We start from the raw sequence: 16,161 nt of genomic DNA on the forward strand, positions 1-16,161 counted from the left end.
GTAGTGATAAAATACAAAGGAACAGCAAGAAAATAGGAAGAACAGTGAAACAAGATTGGCAACCTGAATGATAGTTTGAACTTATGGCTCAAAGTGCTTCTGGGTTTATGAAAATTGGAATGCATTCCATGCATTCAGGCAAGGCAAACTTTTTGCATTAGCACAAGAGTAACAGTAGCCTTGGTCTTTTGAGCTTTCTCCAACTCTAATCAAAGTAACTTAATAATTTTTAAGTGGAAAAAGCAGTCTCAGCTCTCCTGAGCGTTCTTGAGTAAAAAGAAACAGAATAAATTTGTAGTTGAAGTGGTAAAAACCAGGGCATAATACCCAAACACTGGTTTGTCTCATTACTGTTCAAAGAGTAGTTTGGTGTCAACTCGAACAAGATCTTTGTTAGTATCTACTATCTAGATCGGGCATGTCAAATTTGCAACATCCTGTGACGTGCGATGTATTTTTCCCATTGCTGGCAATGGGGTAGGTGCGGTTTCGGCGTGACACATCCGGGCCATGGGCTGGCAGTTTGACATGCCTGATCTAGATGACCCTATGTGCTAATACAACTGAAGCATGGTGAATTCATTCAAAATTAGGTATACAGGGTAGTCCTTGACTGATGATGCCTGATCACTTAGTGCCTGATCAAAGTTACCTATCACCTGGTTTTGATGTCATGATGACTACCCTCCCCCATGCCTGCATTTACAACTATATATATATATATATATATATATATATATATATATATATATATATATATATATATATATATATATATATCAAAATCAGTCAGCTGAGGACTGCTTAACCACTGGCATGACTTATGAATGTAATTCTGGGCTCAGTAACAGTCATAAATCAAGGACTACCTGTACCACTAGCTCCACTAATCAGACAGAACACAAATCAATTTGCTACCATTATATTTGAATGTTGCACACTTGCAGATACATACCAGGTGGTCTGTATGAAGATTGAAACAGAAACCCAGAATTGCATTGCCAATTTCCAAAAAGCATCCAATTCATCCAATGAAGTGAATATATAATATTTTATTGAACATTCAAACTTCATTAAGACATGTGCAATATGGCAATTTTAATGGGTTCTTAAACCCTAACTAAGACAATAGTAATGATTGCTTGCAGGGTTTAGCAACAGGGTCCAGATCACACTTAACACTAATTAAATACTTTATTCAATAAATACATACCAAACAAAAAAGCATTTTTATGTTCTTATAAAAGTTTAGACATTTTGAAAGGCCTTTCCAATTTAGTCTAATATAGAATTATAACATACAATAAAGGTAGGTATGCTAGTTTAACATAATTGGCTGACTTTATACAGCACTTATATCTTTTAGTCCATAAGTAAATTATTAAATGATAAAGAACATCTAGCACTACCACTTCTACAGAACTAGGAAACAAATTTCTAATAAAGAAAAAATTTACAGAACCCATGACTTTCCACCCAACCCCAACAGTCTAAACCCAAAAAGAGGAGAAAGCCAAAGGCTCTCCCCCACAAAAGCTCACGACAAAATGTCGCTTTGCTTATCAAAAATCTGTATTTCTGATCCGTAATGAGCATTGAGACAAGATTCAATGTATCCCCCAAGAAAGCACAATGCACGTTGTGGATCGCCTGGTCAGCAACAGCGAGCACTGCATTCCAAAAACATCTCGTCCCAGGGATTAAATGAGGTCAGCCACATTCATAGGCATTTCGTCCACTGTAGTATTGTAGAAAGTCTCAATATCCCGGAGGATCCGCTTGTCCTCCTCAGTGACAAAGTTTATAGCCACACCTTTCCTGCCAAAACGACCACCTCGACCAATCCTGCAAAAAAAGCAAATACATACAACATTACTCTAATCTTTTTGGACACACAACAAAACCTGTTTTGGGGGGAGGGAGCCAGAAACTAGTATTGATACTCATTGCCAGATTAATGTTATTACAATCTCTTATGCTATTTTGTATGGCCGAGCATTTTAAAAGTAGCATAGCAAATATTGACTAATACTTTTGATTATAGAAAAGCTTCTCAGTCTTGGTGTAGACAAGATATTACATTCAACGTGACTTCCAAATAATTTTTGCTGATCTCATTCCCCCCACACCCACCCCCCATTCTGGAGAACTTTGGGAAAAAGTTCTCCCACACCATTTCTTCTGAACACGGACAGAGCTTGATGTCAGCCTCCAAATTACCAAGCTTGTTTTAAATCACAGAGACTATAATTCCAATTGTAGTTCTTAAAAGCCAAAAGTTAATACTCTATTTTCAAAGAGACAAACGTATTCAGTGGGAAAACTTATCACCATCTTGTCAAACAAACAACGTAAAAATTACAGTACTGGGCACACAGTAGATCTACAGGTTGACAAACCCACAACTTCTGCTTCTACCTGGCCAAACCATTAAGAGCTTTTTAAGACAAACATAGCTCACAACAGTCATTACAAAAGAAAAGTATATAAATACCAACTCGCTCTTTATGCAAACAGTGTGCCGCTTACGAATCCACGTCCTAAATTACGTCGTCGTTTCTGAGCATCATCTCGTCATCAACTGGGCTACCGACTCCTGTATTTTTTTGTATCAAGTAATAAGGTACAATTTATTTCATTTACGGACAAAGCCACTAAGATAGACAACAGCTTAGGGAGGTAAATTTAAAGTTCTACTAGAAGACACCAGAGAAAGAATCCCACTGTGGAACCAAAGGAAGCAGTGGAGGCATTGGCACAAAGAAAGGTCCAATAAAGCAGTATTAAACTAACAACAACTTTATGAAAAGCACAGACCTCTGAACATGTTTTTCCTAATCGCAATACGCAATAGCAACTTCTTTAAAACATGTTTGCAAAATTCAAGCATCTAAACATTAATTTAGCAGTCTTTGATATCTTTGATAATTATCAAAAATTGAATAAACTTAAGTTTTCCCACTGTTTTGTTTCATTGGCTAATCAAGAAGCTCTGCCCCTCCCATCCTCATCACACTATACGCGCACACATACACACACGTTATATAATGCAAGAAAGCGAGGGAAGTTTGAAGATGTGAAGATTCTGAAGGGATTTCAGAATTGAAATTCAAAAATTCAACTCACCTGTGAATGTAGTTTTCACGATTGGTTGGCAGATCGTAATTTATAACCAGCGATACTTGCTGCACATCAATTCCACGAGCCTGCAAACAAAGGCAAAGTACTGAACAACATACTTCAAGTCTGGAGGTCAAGATATCTCAATTTTGCTGATGATAATATAGTAAGATACTGCAGTTACACAAGTCCATAGCATGGCATGGACTTGCTCTTCCCACAGCTTGGGAAACTCAGGTTACAATGACCCACATCAAACAAATCAGTTAAGGTCAATGACTATTGAAACTCACCAGCAAATCAGTAGTAATCAGGACACGGCTTGATCCTGACCTAAACTCTCTCATGATAACATCTCGCTCCTTTTGATCCATGTCACCATGCTGTAGAGATTTTTATAATACAAAGGGAGTCAATGTTAACCAGCTCTTATTGCTTCATGTTTTGCTAGTCAATCAAAAAAAATGCAGGAATTTCAAATAGGCTACTGTTTTTTTTTACTGTATTACGTTGTGGACTAGACAAAAGGAACTGAGGAGGTAGGACAGTCAGTAGACACAAGCATAATCCAGTGATTTTTATTTCTACGAGAAGCAGGTGTTCACTCACTGGAGGAGGGCCAATTCCTAAAACAAATTAAGGATCTACTGATGAAACAGCAACATGACTTCTGCTGTGTAAATGTTTAAATTCATGAAGTATGTTTGGAGTAGACTGAAGTACTTTCTCAGGCCTTTCGATACCACCCTTGATACAACTCAGGGAACTGGAATAAGGAGCATTTTCCCATATTTTGCAATTGAACATATCATAGAACCCATCTTCAGATAAATTCTTACCAGAGCAGAAACAGTGAAGTCTCTTGCGTGCATTTTCTCTGTAAGCCAATCTACTTTCCTTCTTGTGTTGAGGAAAATAACAGCCTGGGTAATAGTCAAGGTTTCATATAAATCACACAGGGTATCCAGCTTCCATTCCTGTGAAATTAAGGAAGGGATCATAAGCACATAAAAGGACAGTGCAAAATAAAACTCTTTAAGCACTACCTAGTGTTGCACCAAGTCTCCAGACTAGGACACTGGACATTAAGAAAGAGGTCCACCCCAGTCATAATCGATTCAGTGCATTTCTCTTCTTCCTGTTGTGTACCGTGCTAGCATTACCACAAAAGCCAAGGGAATACCTCAACTTGTGCAGTTTTAGCATAGTGCTTGTAACAAGAAGTCTAATTAGCTTCAAACTAGTCCATTATCTTCCTTACCTCTCTTTCCACGTTAATGTAGAATTGCTTGATACCCTCAAGGGTCAATTCTTCTTTCTTCACTAGAATACGAATAGGGTCTCTCATGAACTTTTTGGTCACTTCTAATACATCCATTGGCATAGTTGCAGAAAGCAACACAACCTGGTTCAAGAAAATTTAAAGGATTAGTCTGCTCAAAGTGAGAGGCGAATGTATGAAACCAAGCGTCTTTGTCTGCTATAGAATTGAAACAGACAAAGATAGTATAGAGACAATTTTGTTTTATGCAGGGGGAACGACAACACAGCACTTCACAGCTACATTGTAACTTTACCTGCATTATTACAGCAGCCAATTTTGTGACTGCATCAAGCTTGACTTTACCTGAATGTTTGTGCTTAACTTCTGAAAAATTTCATAGATCTGATCCTTAAACCCCCGGCTTAACATTTCATCTGCTTCATCTAAGACAAACATTTTGATCCATTTAGGTGCTACAAAGAAAAAAAAAACCAGACCCCAATTAAGCATTCTTATATTTTGTGTTATTGAGATTTTACCTATGCTTAAAAGTAACAAGAAATCACCAATGTTTAAACCAATGCCTACTTTGATATAACCCATAGAGATTTTAAATCAGCATTGAATTACTTACACAGATAGCGCCTATTTAACATATCAAATACACGTCCAGGAGTTCCCACCACAATGTGGGGAGCCTCTGCTTGGAGCTTCTGCATCTCATTGCGAACATTTGTGCCACCAATGCAAGCATGGCAAGTGGCGCCCATATAATCTCCAAGTGCCAAAATAACTTTCTGGATCTGAAACAACATAAATCTCAATTAGAATTTTAGTACTCTGGGTGGGTGGGTTCTCTACTGTGTTTCCATGGTCAGTTTCCCAATGGGTTCATAATAAAAAAAAACTGACAGGCACATGTCTCATATTTGATGAGCAATCTCAGTTTGAAAACCTTTCTCTACCCACAAATACCGTATTTGTAGAAAATGAATCACAACTGAAACTGCATGAAAAGGAAAATCTGGCTCTCTAAAATACAGCTAACAGCTAACCAAGAACCATAAGCTGATTATGACACCATGCCAGAAAGAGTTATCAGGCACTATAGTCAAGCAGAATCAATGTAATCTTTCAGAATTATCAGTTGTTAAATAAGCAAGATTAAAAGGAACCCTTCTTATTAGATGAAAAAACACTAGCAGAGGTCTGGCAAAATATTTAAATCTGAAATATTTCAAGTTCAAAAACAGACCCCTCAAATATCACTAGAAATGTTTTCAACTTAAAAGAGCTCTCCCAAAAATGTGCTGGACATTATTGCTGAACACCTCCAATAAGTTCAGGATAGCTGTTTTGAACTTGGAACAGCATTTGGAAACTTGAAATGTTCTGTGCACCTAATTCTAAAATCAGAGATATATAACATGCAGCTTACATGATCAAAAAAGCCATTTACTGCTAAAAATAACTTTGGGCTTATAACATGAATAGATGTCTAACTGCATCTTAGCTGTATGCTCAGATGCACCAACAGCCGTTTTTCTAAGCAACTATTGGTTATTCTCTGCACAAACATTTTTTACATTTTCCCCTCACTAACAAATACATAATACATAGCACAAGATTGCTGTAAAATTGGCTTTCAATTTCGTCAAAATCACCAAACTTATGTGCACCAGAATACAGCATTTAGAGAGCCAGTTTGGCCTAGTTGCTGGCTCAACCACAAATCCAGCTGGGTGACCTTGGGTCAGCTCACCTGGCAGGATTGTTGTTGTGGGGAAAATAGGAAAAGGAAGGTGTGTTGCTTATGTTCATTGCTGAGTTATTGGTAAAAATGATAAAGGCTGAAAAATAAATTTAATAAAATTTTAAGTATAGCTCTGCAAAAATGCAGTTCAAAATCGATAGAGGGTCAAGAGACTGGCACACAGTACAATCTGCATTCATATAGAGAAAAACTGATTACATGCACACAGGCATTTTCATGTTGCAGAACTACATGCATTCTAAGAGTACTTTTCCTCAGAGAATTTGTTTGCATTTTGTATCATTTTAACAATTTTCACTTAAGCTCCAGCAGTTATTATTGCACTTCATTCCATTAACTGCCTCAGTCACATCTGATCTCTTAAGACTTTTTCCATATTTATTAATCCAAAGGCAATGAGTGGTAATTGTAAACTTGCAAGAAATTCTGCCTCAATTATGACACTTGAAACCTATGCAACATGTAAGCAGCTTTTTAAACTACATTATCAATACCTGTTGAGCCAATTCTCTGGTGGGGGCCAATACTAGTGCTTGGGTCTCCTTGAGATCAATCTCCAACTGTTGCAGGATTGAAATAGCAAATGTGGCTGTCTTGCCAGTACCTGACTGAGCTTGAGCAATCACATCATACCCTAAAAAAAGGATAGATATTTACTGCTCTCACACAACATATTAAGGATGCAATTTAACTGTACAGTTCCTTTTCAAGTGATCAGAGTTACGACTTAAGTCTCCATTTTAGGTCAGTCCCGAAAGATGGTATACCATCATCTCACTTCACAAGGAAATAGAAATTGTATTTCACTTCAGACCAAAACTTTGTGTCTTCTATTAAACAAATTCTTCACTGTGGCTTACCTTTAATACATGGAATAATAGCACGTTGCTGGATAGCTGAAGGCTTCTCAAAACCATAGGCATAAATTCCTCTCAGAAGGGATTCTTTTAAATTCATGTCATCAAAATTGTCAACAATTTCATTCCAATTGCTCTGCAAGAAGAAAAGTAAAATTTAATATGCTTCATCATGTCTCTGCACATGCTTGTAAAAAAACCTTATCAGTAACATACTAACCTCAATGATACCATCAGGATCCATTCCTTCTGGGCCATGGTCTCTATCAGATAAAAGAAGCATATACCGTTAACCAAATTTAAGGGTATTTTAATTATCAAAATAACATATCTGAAGGCTATCAAATATGCAGTAATTATTCCAAAGACCGTATCTATAATCAACAGTGTACTGCTTTAGTATTCTGCTAACGTTACTATGTCACTCAGCAATCATATATCAAATATACATCGTGGTAAATACCATTAAAAAATCCTGAAAAATAAGTAGTCCAATGCCAAGAACTTTCATTGCATTTCTCCCTAATCTACTTGTAGCGCTAGTACGACAGGTAGTCCTTGACTTACAATCATTCCTTGTTACAAGTTACAACAGTACTGAAGACTTATGAGCCTTTTTCATACTTGCACATTTCTGTGGTCACATGGACAAAATTCAAACACATGGCAACTGGCTCCTAGATAAGACACTTGGGATCACATGATCATTTTGTGTGACCTTCTGACAGGTGAAGTCAATGGGGAAACCTGATTCACTTAACAACTGCATTACTAACTGCAGTGATTCACTTAACCACCATGGTAAGAAAGGTCATAAAGAGGGGCAAAACTCACAACTGATTTCCATAACAATGGAAATTTTAGGCTCAATTGTTGAGGACCATCTGAAGTATTTTGCTTGCAATGTGCACAATTGGGAAAAATAGGGGGGCAGCAGGAATGCAGACTTCTCAAAATGTGGTTCTCAACTTCAGATGGTTCATTTAGTGACCATCTAATGTTAAAATGGCATCGAAGTGACTTGACCGTTTTCCACAGCACTGCAGCATCCTCATGGTCACATGATAAAAATTCAGATACTTAGCAACTGGTTTATTTATCACTGCAGTGTTCCCAGATCATGTGATCATCACCTTTTGCAACCTTCTGATGAGCAAAATGAATGGAGAAGCCAGATTCACTTAAAATATGTTCCGAACTTAACTGCTAGGATTCACTTAAGAAAGGTCATAAAATGGGGCAAATCTCACTGAACAACAAAAATTTTGGGCTCAGTTGTGGTCGTAAATGAAGGCCTAGCTGTATATGTATCTCCTCTAAAGCCTTCAGACTATATTTAATTTATGGACTACCTGTCCAGGTCCCTCTAGAGTCTAGAGTACCTTTCCTACCTTATTTATCCTCAAAACTCTGTGTTCTCTGTAGAGCAGGCCAGGATGAAAGACAGAACTGGTTCAGCAGGAACTTCATCTGAACTTCCCCATCCCAATTCAACTGTTTATTAACCACTGATGTTATGAAAATCAGTCTGCATTTAAATATTTAAGCTTCAACCACCAAAGTGTGCACTTTAAAAGTCATCACTCATTTTTCTCTCGTTTGAGAAAAAAGCTTTCAAATGTTCTGCATTGATCTCAGATGCCAACAGTAACAACACTCTGGGGAAGTTCTAAATACAGCAGGCCGCCAGAATACGTTGCTCTGCTTCTGCCATAATACTTTGCAGTGATCTATAAAATATTTGACTGAACCTTGTTTTGCTCCCAAAATTGTTTTGCTCCATTTCTAATGCCTTTAAAATCTAATCCTAGAAAAGAATGCAACACTTTCCCCTATATTACTGATTATTTTTTTTTTGTAAAAAGCACCTCACCTAAGAAATGGCATGCCAATTTGCCTGCATGCGACACACTTATCCTTCAGATCCTGTCCATTTAGGATTCCACGTGCAAGAGTTAACGTGTTTCCACGTGGAACCCCAAAATGACTTAAGGCCGTTACATTTGATCCTCTCTGCGCCCCTCAGCGAGTTCGTGGAATAAAGAAACCGGGCAACCCCAACGTGGGAAGACCAAGAAGTAGAGAATGGCGATACGGGTGAAGGGGCGACTGTCTTCTTCAGTTTATGCAGGCAATTATTGGGCAGGCGAGGAAAACGTGTACAGGGAACGTTATCAGCGCGGCATGCCAGGTCTTCTCTTCTCCGCCACCCTCGCCCCTCAAAGCCCGCCGAACTCTCGCGAGGGCTCCACCCACGAACTCGCTTGCGCAAGCCGAGCACACGCCGGTGACGGACGAGGCTGCCGGCAAACCAACGGACTTACCAACCGCGCCCCTCCCTGTTCTCTCTCCCCCCCACCCGTGGGCGAAAATGGACTCTTCCCAGACGCCCGCCCGCCGGCTGAGCGGCTCCGCGCTAGCCGCTTGGGCGAGTCCATGTGGTCGCTCGAAGGGAGGGCAACAGGCGAGCTACTGCACGCTCGAGACCAACGGTCTGATTCTCCGTCATCCCCCCCCCCAGGTCCCGGCCAGGCCGCTTGAGGCACTGGTGAGGGAGAAGACTCTTCGTATCCCAAGGGCAACCCAACGCAACGCGATCGCGCCGCGAGAAAGGGACCCTCCCCGCGGCGGCCTTGTTTAAGGGAGTGCGGCGGCCGTCTCCTGGCACCCCCCCCTTGTTGTCATCACACTACAGCCGGACAACCCCCGCCCTGAACAAGCTTCCCCTCAAAAATCTCCCGCCGTCTTCTCTCTACGTCCGCGCCAGAATTACCTGCTGTAATCCGCGGATCCACCTGACATGTTCCGATTGCTGCCGCTCTCCTCAACTGAAAAGACAGCGTCGCCGCGGCGCCCGCTTTATATATCCCTCCCCCCTGGCCGGATCTACTTTTACTCCCCTTCCTCCTCCTCCCTCCTTGCGGAGGAGTATAAGAAATTAATCGCAGGGGATCCCGTGCAGGTTCCCCCCCCCCCCACACACTCTTCCTGTTAAGCGACACAACTCAGATCCAGGGAGGTGGTCGGGGAGAGAAAAAAAAAGAATGGATGGTTCCAGGCGGACCGCAAATGGCTGGCTCGGGCCGTAAAGGAACGGAACCTGGTGGGAGGACTACTTTACGCCACAGACGCGGAAGGATATTGCAGCAGTACAGTGATGACGGGCTGCAGCCCGCTTTCCCCCTCCCACCTCTGAACTCCCGCCTCGTAAACGGGGCTTACTCTGGCGCCCCTGCTTCGGCGAGGAAGCGGGGGGAGGGGAAGGGAATGAAAGATGGCGGTGGCTCCCGGTGCCTGAGGGGGATTCTGGGCGGCAGGGCAGAGGAGAGGGGCCGGGGGGGGGGGGAGAAACAGAATCTTTGAGTCTGGAAAGTGAGACAGCCCCCCCCTCCCAAGGAAGGACAGCGGGGGGGGGGAATTAAAGATTCTGCCTTCTCGGAACCCGCCGAGCCTTAATGAGTGAATCTTGGTGGTTACCGGGGGGGGGTGTCTTTTTCCTCAAGGGGGGGCTCGTTGGAGGGGTTTATTTGAGAGATGAGGGTCAACCTGTGGGGCAGAAATGGAAGAAGGAGAGGGGCAGCAAAAAGAGGAAGAGATGGGCCTCTTTCTCTCCCCCCCCCGTTCTTTTCAAGATCTGTGGGATTATGCCATGGGAGGGGGGGGGGCGTCCGGCCTAGCACGGGAGCCGGGAGGAGGAAAAGTTGGGGTTTGTCCTTAACATTCCCCTGCATTTCTCTTCCAATTTCGGATGCGCTTGGAAGCCGCGAAGTTGGGGAAGGGACCGAGTTCTCCGGACTGAGGAGACCTCGTCCGCAGCCTCTTCCCCAAGATTGCATTCATCCCAGGCTGAGGGGCGAAATGGCTGTTGTTGAATGGGGAAAGCACCTGGCTAATGTGCAGCGAGGCTTTGGGAATAATCAGATGGGTTGATTATTTGGTTGTCAGACGAGGCCACCAGAAGTTGGGGGTGACAGAAACGAGGAAGGCCGAGAGGAACAGGGACCCGGGGGTCACTTGGGAGGAGAAAGGAGGAAGAAGAGGCAAGAAGCTGGCAAATGGATGGAAGGAAATAGGGGGAAAGGGGTGCAGGGGAAAGGAAAGGAATCTAAGGCAAAGGGAACGTGAGTTAGCAAAGACTGGTGATTGCTTCAACTTAACATCTTTTTTTAAAAAAAAATCAGATTATTGTACCCGCTTCATGTCTAGGCAGTGAAAACTGGAAAGGGAGTTAGTTCATACAGAAAAAACTAAAAAGGTATACCAATCACGTGCCTGGTTGGAATCTGGAAGTTATAGGTGGGGAAGGGCTTGCCTGTGTCAGTTAAATTCTCTGGGATCAGGCCACATGGTTGGGATCATGCTGCCTGCTTCCAGAATAGCATGAATAAAGACATTTTTTTTTCTGCTTATCTCTTTAAAGCAAGCGTCACTTAAGCTGCAGTGATAACATTTCATATTTGTAACTGTATCATGGATTTTGAGTGTTAGCTTTTAACATGCTTCATATGCTTGTTATAAGTAGGTAAAATAGAGTGTTTTGTTGAAAGCCACCTGATGAATTCAGAATGGAGCTAATAGTTGACTCAAAGATGCTTTTCAAGTGGCTTCAATGGTTTTCAAGTGCTAACCTCTCAGAAAGAGTGCTAACAACCAGATGACTGCAAATGATCCTTCCATTTCTCCCCACCCCACCCTGTCAGAACTAATCCTTCTGTCCCTTCCACTATCTTGCCCCAAACGATAAAGCTTGGATGAGAAGGGAAACATCTTCAAGAGGGGGGGGAAGTCAAGTTGCCTTTTGAAAAAGCACCTTTGAGACAACTATGACCTGGATGACTGAGAACCTCCAGAGTCAGCAGCATTCTTCCTTTCACCACCTTTTATTTAGTGAGTTTAGATTTAGTCACATGGTCTTCAAGTAAAGTTGACCAAGTTATAGAAGGATATACGGGGTGAGAATTAGTCTACTTGTAGAAGCTTTTGAAAAAGAATAGATTAAAATAGTAATAAAAAAAATCATCAGTGAACAAAATTATTGCTATGCATATTTAATCTATTTGTATTTATTTTCATATGTTCCTGACATTCAAAATTGATTTTAGGGTGAGGCCTGGTGAGTAAAAGCTTGTCAACTTTTGGAAGAATTGAATACAAGTGAGAATAATTAGTGTTTTTAGCTTGATCCTTTTTTTTACCCTAAGTAAATGCTCATTATATATATTCTTTAGGGTAGTTCCCTGAAGCTTTTTTCTGTTCACAGATATTCTTTTAACGGCTGCATTCATTTGGTGCCAAAAAAATAATGACTCAATAGTAAGGAATTGCACCCGTTGGGATGCATAGTTTGCAGGTGAGGAAATTGGTTCTGTATTGGTTCATTGCCAGACTATTCTTCATTGAGTTTAATCTTGCATGTAAATTAATGGTTTTCCTCCAGAAAAGGTTTAAGAGATTTGCATTAGTTATACATGTTCCTTGCTTTAGGTAAATTGTTAAGAATTCTGGTTACTGCTCAGTTTCCACTTTATGCTGGTTGGTCTTTTCTCAGTATGTTTTGTTTAAAATGACAAAACACCATTATACCATATCTCAGCCTGTTTCTCATTTTTATTCCTTTATTATAGAATGTAACATTTTAGGGATTGGGGGGGGCATAATTTAGTTTCCCAACCTTCTGGAGAACTCCAGACTGATCAAATAAAAGTGCAATTGAATTCTGATCTTTTTCATACTATATAGAGAGGGTTTTAAGATTTGCAGCTGATTCTTGGGCCCTATTTCAGTAGTGCATTTTTAGTCTTGAGTGGTTGGAGGCTTTGGAGAAATACAAGGATGGAATGAAAAGAAAAGGAACTTACCTTCCAGAGGCTATGACTTTGATTAAAAAATCCCCTAAAATTGTTTTAAAATCCATCTTATTTCTACCATATTTCATCAGTGCAGTTTTAGATACTAGGATCTTATTCCTGCTTTAGTGGATCATTTGTTTTAGGATGCTCAGACATCAGTAGGCCCAGTATATCTCTACTGCTAAACTTCTCAGAAATGAGATTACTGTTTGCATATAATAGCTTGTTATGGCTAAGTGCAGAGGAAAGGCAACAGAATTTTATAAACTACTGCTCTAAAACAAAGGTAAAATTGTGGAAATTAGCATACTAGAATCAAGTTGTAAATACAGAAGCTGATCCAACTGAGGGAAAAACTTCAGGTAGCAACATGGGCAGGAGGTTAAAACTCTGGTTTTAACTTCCCTCTTGGCCAGGTTTTACTGGAGATTTCAAATCCAAAGCACCATTTTCAATCTATTTAGCTCCGATCTCTTGTTGTAGGAAATTAAATTTTTATTAGTTTTGCAGCCAATTACATTTTATAATTGTTCCAGCTCGGTACTGCTCATAAATAAACCACTTTTAACAGTGATGCTATGCAAGTGATGATACAAACTAGCATCACCTATTTTGACTAGTGGGAATTCCCCAGAGATGAGGGTGGGCATTTTCTTGTTCCCTGTAATGTTTAAGCCAGTGTTTCTCAACCTTGACAATTTTAAGGCATGTGGACTTCAACTCCCAGAATTCCACAGCCAGCAATGCTTAAGCTGAGATGCTGCCACTGAACTTAGTTAGCTAAGACTGTTTGAAATTGGCATATTCCATTAGTGAGCTTTATTTTATCAGTCTGGGGCTCTCCAGAAGGTTGGGAAACTAAATTATGGAAACTAAAATGTTGCATTCTTCTACATGAAAGGAATAAAAATGATAAACAGACTCAAATATGGTAGAATTGTGCTCTGATTTTAAAAAAAAATCTTTACATCCAGGTTGCATTGGCAAGTTCCCTTTACATGCACACACACTGCACCCATTTCGGCCTGAGTTTACACTTTTATTTTTGAACTGATATATATTCATTGTGTGGAGTTCTTGCTATCTCCGAAGTAAGGCGTGAAATGAACCTGAAGTATGCTTTGGTCAGTTAGAAGAGTCAAGTGTTAATGAATTAAATTAATAAGATATATCAGATACTTAAAGAACGTATTCTACAGCAGTGGAGCTTGAAAAATCTGTCTAGTCCAATTGTTTAGCACTATCCTTTTTCATCTTAGAGTCTTGTAACATGAAAGAGCAGTGTGCATTGCAAAATTTCCACCCCAACATTTCTGTAGTGTCCAGTGGAGCTGGTTGGTGTAGCTAACAATGAACAACTTTTGTGATATGATCACTCAGAGAATCACCTTTTAATTTTTTTAGAATTTTTATTAATGGAATATAAAAAGAACAAGAGCAACTAAATATACTAATTGTACAGTTTTAAAAGCTGTATTCATTATAGGGATTTTAAAAAAAGTTAAAAAAAATTAAAAATAAGCACCACATAGAATCAATCAAATTATTTTATTTAATTGATTACATGTCTGATGATGTGCCATCTACTCAGTGCCAACTCCTAGTGAGTACTAGGATGATCTGGCCCCAACTTAGCCTTTTGCCCATCACCAAATTGAGTCCGTCCATCTTGCTGCTGACTGTGTTCATTCCTTTTACCTTTCCCAACATTGTAGGTTTCTGCAGAAAGCCAGGTCTTCGCATAACAGGTCAAAATGCAATATTTGGAGCTTGGTTCTTTGTGCACCAAGTGAGAACTCCGGGTTGACACTTTCATAATCCACTTGATTCCTAAGTGCATTCCTCAACTTCATATGATTATAGGAATTAACTTTCCTTTTGATATTATTTGACCTTCTCAGTTATGGAATATGTATCAGTACATATTGTTTGTTGGTCTTCTCTGAGGCTAGCTTGAATATCTAGCATCTCCCTTTCTCTACTCTGGCTGCTGCTGCTGCTGATCTGATCAGTCTTGTCTGGCTCATGGTAATTCTATGGACCAGGTCTTCTCATATCTTCTGATGTTGTACTACTTATTTTTCTGTGCTCTGGCTGGTAGCTTTGGTCAGCTTTGATGGTGTCCAGTCACTCTGTTCTTTGATGTCTTGGTTTCCTTTTACTGCTTACTCTAAACATAGCTGTTTTCTCCAGTGAGTTCCCCCCATAGGAAAAGTAACATAACATTAAGTTTCTTAGTATTATTTCTAGATTGATCTGTTGGCCACTGATTCTTTCTCCAGATTTGCTGGCATAGTTTGACTAGGACCTCTACTGATTTTATTCCTGCTGCTTGCCATTTCAGCAGATATTTCATCAGTTCCTGTATTCTTCTGACTTGGTAATGACTGGAATGCCTATTTAACTTCAACTGATACCATTAGAGAGCAGAGTGAAAAAATGGAACTAAAATGTAAAGAAGACCAAACAAACGATGACAGCTAGAACAATTAGCCTTAAAATTGGCAGTGAGGCTATCCAAGTTGGAGATAGCTTCGATCTTTTAGGATCAACCATCAAACCATAAAGGAACCTTTTTATTGTAAACTACACAGTCACGTAGATGAGATGGGAAGCATAGAAATATAAACAAAACACCAGTCAAGAAATACAGACTAGACTTGGTAGAACATCCACGAAAGCCTTGGAAAATAATGTCATAATATACTTTATAAAGATCAGAATCACGCAAGTCATGGTGTTCCCTGTGATACTCTATGAAAGTACAAGTTGAACTTTGTAGAAGACAGTGACTTGATGGCACATAATCTACTTGTATCAATAATCTAGTCAGTTTTATTTCTGTGTATAAGTATCTCTCTATGTCAGTGGTTCTCAACCTGTGGGTCGGGACCCCATTTGGGGTCGAACGACTATTTCACGGGGGTCGACAAACAATGCAATCCGCCATTTTTTCCCCCTTTTCCTTAGCTGTGCTACTCCCTTTTATTCTATTGGTTTTTGAAAGCCAATAGAAGAGACTCTCTTGAATAGAGTCTAATTCTATTGGCTTTCAAAAGCCAATAGGAATTGTCCAGGCTGTCTCTGCCCTGCTGAGCCCGCCAAAAGTCCCATTCTGCAAACAATGCTGCACAGTTGAGTAGTCCTCGACTTACGACCGGTTGAGTAGTTCTCGACTTACGACCGGTTGGGGGGTCGCGGCATTAAAAAGGTTGAGAACCACTGCTCTATGTGGTTAATTAATCCCACAAAATGGTCACATTATTTGAATTCAAATAATGCCTATTTAACTTCAAC

At 40.3% G+C, this 16,161-nt stretch overlaps 1 protein-coding gene and 3 non-coding genes across 6 annotated transcripts; all 4 read right to left on the bottom strand.

Moving 5' to 3' along the window:
- Window positions 1-1,032: 1,032 nt before the first annotated feature.
- On the bottom strand, window positions 1,033-9,906 carry EIF4A2 (eukaryotic translation initiation factor 4A2). 3 transcript variants are annotated; one of them, XR_005554025.1, is made up of 12 exons: window positions 9,789-9,906; window positions 7,236-7,278; window positions 7,019-7,151; window positions 6,653-6,792; window positions 5,019-5,187; window positions 4,748-4,857; window positions 4,382-4,525; window positions 3,960-4,097; window positions 3,414-3,503; window positions 3,127-3,206; window positions 2,499-2,596; window positions 1,706-1,845 (listed from the first exon to the last, which is right to left on the bottom strand). XR_005554025.1 is itself a non-coding variant. In XM_039321833.1 (11 exons), exons 1-11 carry the CDS (start codon window positions 9,815-9,817, stop codon window positions 1,701-1,703), a joined length of 1,221 nt encoding a protein of 406 aa, XP_039177767.1. In that variant the 5' UTR covers window positions 9,818-9,906; the 3' UTR covers window positions 1,033-1,700. The 3 variants fall into 3 exon arrangements, 1 of the variants encoding a protein (XP_039177767.1); XR_005554024.1 differs by having other exon boundaries at window positions 1,709-1,845; window positions 2,495-2,596; XM_039321833.1 differs by lacking the exon at window positions 2,499-2,596 and having other exon boundaries at window positions 1,033-1,845.
- LOC120298303 lies at window positions 4,168-4,346 on the bottom strand. The gene has a single exon (XR_005554038.1). It is a non-coding gene; the product is annotated as a small nucleolar RNA SNORA81 (small nucleolar RNA).
- Window positions 4,574-4,703, bottom strand: LOC120298302. The gene has a single exon (XR_005554037.1). It is a non-coding gene; the product is annotated as a small nucleolar RNA SNORA63 (small nucleolar RNA).
- On the bottom strand, window positions 6,867-6,938 carry LOC120298304. Its single transcript, XR_005554039.1, has one exon. It is a non-coding gene; the product is annotated as a small nucleolar RNA SNORD2 (small nucleolar RNA).
- Window positions 9,907-16,161: the final 6,255 nt, after the last annotated feature.

Source organism: Crotalus tigris, unplaced genomic scaffold (assembly GCF_016545835.1).
Source record: "Crotalus tigris isolate CLP2741 ecotype Arizona unplaced genomic scaffold, ASM1654583v1 scf7180000023829.5930981, whole genome shotgun sequence".
Lineage (NCBI taxonomy): Eukaryota > Metazoa > Chordata > Lepidosauria > Squamata > Viperidae > Crotalus > Crotalus tigris.

Excerpts from the sequence above, each read along its gene's own strand:
- EIF4A2 (XM_039321833.1), bottom strand. The coding sequence starts at position 9,817 with ATGTCAGGTGGATCCGCGGATTACAGCAG. Across the intron at positions 4,526-4,747 it reads AGTTAAGCACAAACATTCAG|GTTGTGTTGCTTTCTGCAAC; the intron begins GTAAAGTCAAGC and ends TTCTTGAACCAG. Across the intron at positions 1,846-3,126 it reads CGTGAAAACTACATTCACAG|GATTGGTCGAGGTGGTCGTT; the intron begins GTGAGTTGAATT and ends CTTTTTTTGCAG.